The 8,406-nt window shown below is 31.3% G+C and overlaps 1 protein-coding gene across 1 annotated transcript; it reads left to right on the top strand.

Moving 5' to 3' along the window:
- Positions 1–6,150: 6,150 nt before the first annotated feature.
- LOC107954648 (probable indole-3-pyruvate monooxygenase YUCCA8) lies at positions 6,151–8,060 on the top strand. The gene is made up of 3 exons (XM_016890265.2): positions 6,151–6,988; positions 7,081–7,452; positions 7,543–8,060. Exons 1-3 carry the CDS (start codon positions 6,308–6,310, stop codon positions 7,774–7,776), a joined length of 1,287 nt encoding a protein of 428 aa, XP_016745754.2. The 5' UTR covers positions 6,151–6,307; the 3' UTR covers positions 7,777–8,060.
- The last annotated feature ends 346 nt before the right edge of the window (positions 8,061–8,406 follow it).

Consider the following 8,406-nt stretch of genomic DNA (forward strand, 5'->3'; position numbering starts at 1 on the left):
GCATTCTTAATTATCGTATACATTGATGACTACAATTAGATTTGGTTAGCATATAGGTTCATAATTCATTGAACTTGAATTATTATTATTTTTTATTTTTTAAAAAAATTGTGCATTTTTTATTTACAATTTTTAAGAGCATCAACAAGTTGTCAAGTAACAATCTCATAGTTTCTCAAGAAATGAATGAAAAAACAAAAAAGTTGGTCTACACTCAAAGGGATGAGGAGGATCATTTATCCTACACGCAGCCTTCTCCTTGCATTATTTGCACCGAAAATTGCTTCTAAAAACTCCAACATGTAAACCTACCATTGCATTAAACTTTAAATTCTCAAGAATTTTATTATATAATTTTTAAAATTATAATTTTTATTTTTCAATTATTTATTAATGTGCCATATATAATAAAACAACGTCTCACTAGAAATGAAAGATGGAGGGCAAATTTGATCCAAATAGAAAAATAGGTATCAAATTGAATAAAGGTGTGTAAAGAGCTAAACTTGTTATTATGCCTTATATATAATACTAAAATAAATATTTAATGGACATTGAATAATTTACCTATTTTTAATAGAGGGTATGAAATGTATTTTGAGATATAGTACAGAGATTATTATGCCACTTTCTTTTATTCTAAAATTATTTATATTGCTTATAAAATTTGTAATTGAATTGGTCTCATAAATTAACCAATCACCAATTTAATTGAGAAAGAATAAAAAATATTTATTTTAAAATAGAAAAAATATTATAAAAATATTTGTCTTTCAATTTATTTATATATATATTTAAAAAATTAGATAGCTTAAACTACTATATATATAGAAAGGATTAGTAAAGTTAATAAATTTAAGATTCTTTAGAAGCAATTTACATATTTATTTTTAATTTTATATAACTTCCTCTACAAGTTCACTGTTATATAATTTAGATTTTTTTGGTATTTTTATGCCTCTATATTTAGAATTTATGGCTGCCCCTCTTAAAATTACCATCTCCAAGGTTTGAATCTATATTTTTTCTTTAAAAATATAATATGTCTTATCATTGCACCTTACACTTGTTGGTAGAATTAAATAAAGGAGTTTCAAACTTTGAATAGTGGTTAAGATTTTAAGTTTTGTTTGGATTATACTTTTACATATAAAATCTTATTTTACTTCGGCTTATTTGTCAAAAAAATAAAAAAGCCCATGTATTAAATTTACATTCAATTAAATCATTATCTGTCATTTATCACGTTGACAGTTGAAATAAATTGACGGACAAATCAGATGGTGACACATGGCAACTTTTGGTTTAATATAATATTTTCCCATAAAAACGATTAAAAAATATAAAAAATAGAAAAAAAATTATAAAATCTGAAACAATATTAGAAATATTAAAAACTTAAAAAATAAAATTGATATAAACTTATTAAATTAGAAAAAAATATAATAACTTATAAAATTAATAAAAACTTATTTAAAATATTTAAAATTAAAAAAAGTATCAGAATTCTTTAAAAAATTTTAAAAATTATAAAATATATTAAAAATATTAAATCTGATATAAATTTATAAAAATTAAAAAAAAATCATAAAAACTTGAACCAGACCAATTAATCTGAGGAAAGCCATTAGATCGGTTGACTTGGAAACTAGGCGGTTGAACTGATTTTTTATTTTTAAATATTTTTTTATCAAACCATACTTTTATTATCCAACTATAATTAGTATATGTTGGAATGAAATATTCTAATCAATGTTTTTAGATCTGGACCGGTGATCGAACCAATTGGGCCATCGGTTTGCAAGTACAATTGATTCATCTAGTTCAATTAAATAAAACATTAAAAAATCGGTTCAATCGTTCGATTTCCAGGTCAACTGGTCTAATGATTTTCTCCGGATTGATACCCTTGCTGATTTCGATCTAATCGGTCAAACTGACTGATCCAACTCAGTTTAAGTTTTTTTCAATAATTTTTATAAGTTTAAATCAATTTTAATACTTTTAATACCTTTTATAGAATTTTAATATTTTTATAAAAAATTTAAATATTTTAAATATGTTTTATTAATTTTATAAACTTCTATTTATAATTTATTAGAATTTTTATATTTTTTATAATATTTAAAAAATTTACATGTTTTTATAATATTAATAACTTTATATAAATTTTAATATTTTTATAATTTTTTTAAAAAATTTTTATGGAAAAAATATTAGATTAAACCAGAAACCTTCATTTGTCATCATCTGATTGGTCCGTCAATTCATTTTAATGGTCGACGTGGTCAATAACAAAAATCATTAATGGAGAGGCTTAATTGATTGTTTTAATTGAGAAATTAATTAAGTACAAATTTTATATCAAGACTCAATTAAAATTTTGCATTTTATTTATTGTACTTTTTCTCATAATAATAATAAGGGTGTGTATAAAAATGTGGAAGTAGTGGGTATCATGAGTATGCATGTATATGAGAGAGAGAGAGAGAGAGACAATTATGGAAACATAAGTTGTAATCTTTTGGGTCCCTTTATTAATCATGGTTTGAACCTAACCTTGAAAATTAATTAATTAAGCATTAGTAAGTAATTAAAGAGATGATTAAGGAGTTTAGTTTGTGTTAAATAAAGGGTTTAGGAATCTTTTTGTGAAAGGAAAAAAATTGCTAGTAGAACTTCTCTTTCTTTTGGAAGTTTGACGTGGTGGGTATACACTACACGCGTTTATAAAGATTCTACCAAACTTCATAAATTGCTTAATTATAAATAAGAAATATTGAAATAATTTGCTCCAAATAAAAATATATCTAATGAAAGAATGACCATAGCTTATAGCTAGCTAGCATTTGACTGAACGCCTTCTCAGCATGTAATGAATTTATTCATGCATAGAGGAAATATAAAAGGCCCCGAAACTCTTAACATTGAGGTTGACTGCAGATGGCAGGCCAGCTGCTAAAATAGTGTAAAGAGGTGAGAAGCCAAGCCAGTTGAGTCATATTCCTATATACATATATATTATATGCCAATGACTTGGCCTTTAACTTTTCATTACGCGTGACTAATACTATAATTATAGATTTTGGGCAAATTAGCTTTTTGAGGGTATAAATATTATACTTTATATTTTAATTTTTATCAAAATAAGGTTGGTATTGCCATTTATATTTATTATCTCGAAAAAAAGATTTATAATTTAATATTTTCTACGCGCTAACTTGAAATTTCCATCCTAGCAAAAGCAATGTACACCGCCGACTACTAAAAAGAAACAATGACATGAAACCTCTATGATAGTAGAAAAAGGCTCCAAATTATAATAAGAAAAAGGCATCGTTGAATCCCATCCTTAAAGGCTAAACGTTGGGTGCAATGGTGGTGGTGGAGCAATGCAAGGCTGTTTGAGTTGGAGTGGAAGCTGCTATTGGGGGAAATGGGATAACAAAAATACATTCATATCTCATGTATCATATGCATGGGATATGCCTTTGATTTACTTTCTTCCTTTTTATCTATTATCTCCTTTGTATGTTATGCATTTGGAAAGCTTGTTTTTAGGTTTTCTTTTTCTATATATAAATTGATTATCATAGCAAAAAGTTGGCATGATCATGATCATGATTCTATACTCATTTTCTCCCATTTAAAATATCTGGCCACTTTTTTTTTTAGGGTCATATCAATTGATTCCTATGAATATTAATTAACAATTATTTTATAAAAATTTATATATATCTTTTGAATTATGGGATCCATTTCATAAAATGATAAGGTACAATCGACAGGGATGTGGAAGCTAAACCCAAAAGAAAATGCATAAAGTTCGCTTAAAAAACGTTGTGTTACGTTCCATTGTTAATAATTTTGTATTTTAAAATTTTTAATAAATGGTGTTATCTAATTCATTAGCAACATAAAAATATTTACATTACCGTGCATTTAATATATTTTAAAATATAATAATAATTTGCTTTACTTGATTAACATAAGCAAACCCTTTGCCCTCAATATATTTTCTTCTATTTTTATGAAAAGTAGTGACCAACATGGAATTCAAGGTCCTCAATGGTCATGCACATGCTTCCCTCTGTCCTTCACCAGTCAATCTGCCAAGACCTTCCCCCTACTGTTTCCCATTCCCCCATGAATTTTAACTCATCAATCACACACCACCAAGTGGGAATTATGGTGGGGGGCTAGGCTAGCTATGGCTACCTTCCTCATTGCTAGTTTCCAGCTCGAATATTTTCATAATAATCACGAACTTGTACTTGGACAGGCCTATTCCACCAAAGTACAATTTACAAAAACAAAACCGTAAAATGCTTTCCACGACTAATCACCATTGTCATAATCAACATAAAAAAAATCTCAAAAAAGAAGTAATAATATTTCTTAATTATATGAGCATTCGAGCGTGTCAAACTCGGAAGCATTCACCGAAAGCAACGTTGTTTATCGACCTTCCACGTACCTTGAATGTTGCACAATTGTGTGTCAATACTTTGAACCTCTAGATTATCCTAGTACTTCACAATCTTTACCATGCATAAAGAATATTCTCTCTTCTCACCATGTTTACTTTCTGACATCTATTTTACCCAAATTCGTAGCTTTTTCTTTTTCTTTTTATCATTGCTCAAGGTGTGTGATACATATGTACTATATAAATTAATCAAACACATTTTTAAATATCACAAACACCCATAGTTATTAATTAATTTTCTTGGCAAAGTATAAACATTGACACAAAAGCCAAATGAAGGTTCAAAGCTAACCATCGTTGTAGTTCAAGGGCAATACTAGGCACGAAAGACTATAATTTGGGAGCTGCAATATCTTTATCGTTGTAATATATTAATTTAATTAAAATATTTTTATATCTGTTTTACAATTTATAAAAAATTAATTAATTTGTGACTATTTTCTCAACAATATTATATTCAAAATTTAAATTTAAATTCTGTCCATAAAATTGTAATAAACTTTACAACTAGGCTCAATATTATGTTAGGAATATTAGTTAAGCATGCAAATCGTCAGCTTAGAAACATACACAATGGAAGAAGAGGGTATGTGGATGGATTGAGCAGATTTTTTTTCTTGGAAAGTGGTGTGAAATTAGTCGAAGTGGGTTGGACAGATGGCGCAAAGGTGGGTGTGGAGGAGAGTCGGCAGAAAGGGGCAGTTGTGGGTCGAATCAGCCTTACAAGTCGCAATCCAAGGCAATGGAGGGGCTCATGTGGGGGCTCCCTCCCCCAAGATCGTGACAGTGTTAAAACCCCTTCTTATTCATCAACTTCACTCATCCAATCCACGTGGGAACATCGCCGCCTATATCCTAGTCAGCACTCTCTGCCACTTAGGCTTCCAATTTCCATACATTTTAAATATTTTATTTATCCTCCCATTTATTTCTTTATGAAAGAAACTCCCACTCCAGTGGGTCCATTAGAATCATAAGAGGATGTTGTGTCATTTTCATTCTCATTGTTTCAGAATTCTCTCCCTGTGATGTTTCCACTTCATCTTTGGTTAATTTAGCTGATTTTACCTCAAATATTACAGCATAAAATAGGACCTAATTTCTTTTCCTTTTCTCCTTTTATGTTTGAAACTAGGAACATTACAATCTTTCCCTTTTCTTTTTCTTTTGCACAAATTCAATATGATGTATGAAGTTGTGCTAATTGAATATGATTGTGTATTTCAATTATCATATATGTATACATATTGTTTTTGATATATAAAATGATCTTATCAACGTTCACTTACTATGAAGTTGGTGGAACATATACAATAATTGATATAAAATAATATGGAATCTCAAGCTTGGTATGAAATCTAGAAGCACATTTGATGTTGGGCATCAAAATCAATGGAAACTCCATGCTTTCATTGGTAACCCAAGTTTTCTCTCTTCTCAATATATTTACATCTTTATAATAAACAAAAAAAAAATTATAGAGGAAAGAATAAAAAACTCCCAAAAAATATGATAATCCTTCAACAATTTTTTAAGTATAATGTATATGTGTATAAGGATCTATTAAATTATTCTATAAAATAACAAAAGGTAGCCATTGGCTTATGATTTGAAACTGGACCCTTTTAAAATGCATTAAATTCTTGAATGTTATCACATGGACCTTCCTTATTTAAGCAGCCCCATCCCATCTTCTCCCTCCAAACCAAGAACAACAACAACTTACTCTCTCTGAAAGAAAAAACAAACACCATTTCTTTTTTTCTCTACGCTCTCTAATTTCAACTCTACATTTTTGTCTCAAGACAAACTCACTGTATGACAATGGAGAATTTGTTTCGCCTTGTTGATCAAGACCAAGATTTCTTTCAGCGTAAATGGACTTTGGTCAATGGTCCGGTCATTGTTGGTGCTGGACCATCAGGGCTAGCCACTGCTGCTTGCCTGAAAGAACAAGGGGTCCCCTTTGTTGTCCTCGAAAGAGCCGATTGCATTGCATCTTTGTGGCAGAAACGCACCTACGACAGGCTAAAGCTTCACCTTCCCAAACAATTCTGCCAACTCCCTAAACTACCTTTCCCTGAGGATTTCCCCGAGTACCCAACAAAGAGACAGTTCATTGACTACCTTGAATCATATGCTAAGCATTTTGATATCAACCCAAAGTTCAATGAGTGTGTGCAGTCAGCTAGGTATGATGAGACCAGTGGTTTCTGGAGGGTCAAGACCATTGTTACAAGTGATTCAAACAAGACTGAGTTCGAATACGTTTGCCGCTCACTTGTTGTGGCCACTGGTGAAAATGCCGAGTGTGTGTTGCCCGATATTGAAGGATTGTCAGAATTTGGTGGTGAAGTTATCCATGCTTGTGATTACAAGTCTGGTGAAAAATTCAAGGGGCAGAAAGTACTAGTTGTCGGCTGTGGCAACTCTGGCATGGAAGTTTCTCTTGATCTGTGCAACCACAATGCTTCACCTTCAATGGTGGTTCGCAGCTCCGTAAGTCATCAGAAAAAAAAAGTTACCTTATGTCAGATACACTTTGAAGAAAAATTGAATTCTAATAGGTTTTTTGTTCTGTTTTTCAACAGGTTCATGTCCTGCCAAGAGAAATTTTTGGGAAATCAACATTCGAATTGGCTGTTTTGATGATGAAATGGCTACCCCTTTGGCTTGTTGACAAGCTAATGTTGATTTTGGCATGGTTGGTGTTGGGAAACATTGAGAAATATGGACTTAAAAGGCCATCAACGGGTCCCTTGGAACTCAAGAACACAAAAGGGAAAACCCCTGTATTGGACATTGGTGCATTGGAGAAAATTAGATCAGGTGACATTAATGTGGTTCCTGGAATCAAGCGTTTCTCACGTGGACAAGTTGAGCTTGTTAATGGCGAAAAACTTGATATCGATTCAGTTGTGTTGGCTACCGGATACCGCAGCAATGTTCCCTCATGGCTTCAGGTGAGAAAATGCTCTAAAATTAAACTTTTTTAAAGAAGCCTGTAAAGATTGACAAATAAACTAATGGAAATAGTTGACATGATGAAACAGGAAGGTGAATTCTTCTCCAAAAATGGGTACCCAAAGGCTTCATTCCCACATGAGTGGAAAGGAAAAGCTGGACTTTATGCAGCTGGGTTCACAAGGAGAGGGCTCTCAGGTGCTTCCTCTGATGCCATGAGGATTGCACAAGATATTGCGCAGGTCTTTAAAGATGAAACTAAGCAGCTCAGAATGAGAACTGTTGCTCGCCATAGACGCTGCATTTCACTTTCACAGTTCTAAGCTTACAAAATCCTCAGCCAAATATTTTTATTTCATCAAAAGCTAGGAAACTAGCTTTGTTCCTGTAAAAATTAATAATACTGTATAATACTCTCACCCAACAAAAAACAAAACAAAAGAGGTAGAACAGGCTGACAGAGCCCTCTCCAAAGGCCCAAGTTTTGATTTTCTTTGGGCATTTTGTAAACCGAGGATGATGAGGCTTTTTCCTTTTTTTTTAATTTATTATTTAAAAATGTTTGTACCATAATTCAGTAATCAAGTTGAATGATACCGCAGCTTCCTTTCTCTATATCCCATCATTTCTCTGTCAATGGTTTCAAGATTCTTTCAATTCATAGTACTAATTATTACAATAAGCTCCAATCCACAACCAGAAAGCTTCATTCTTAACCAGTAAAAATGCTGATTTTTGAGAAAGGAACAACAGTTTTCCAGTTCCCTAAAAGAAATAAGCATTGTATTAATGAAAAGGTAAAGGCCCACTGACTGAATGCTTGAGATTTGCAAGTTGCCCCCATAAACATCAAATCATAGATGGGGAATAGGACCCATGATGATGAGGGACAATGGAACCCAGCTCCCACCATCTTTTGAGGATAGCCAAGCTCCAAACACTATTCCCCTTGA

The sequence above is a fragment of the Gossypium hirsutum genome, chromosome D07 (genome assembly GCF_007990345.1).
Source record: "Gossypium hirsutum isolate 1008001.06 chromosome D07, Gossypium_hirsutum_v2.1, whole genome shotgun sequence".
Classification (NCBI taxonomy): domain Eukaryota; kingdom Viridiplantae; phylum Streptophyta; class Magnoliopsida; order Malvales; family Malvaceae; genus Gossypium; species Gossypium hirsutum.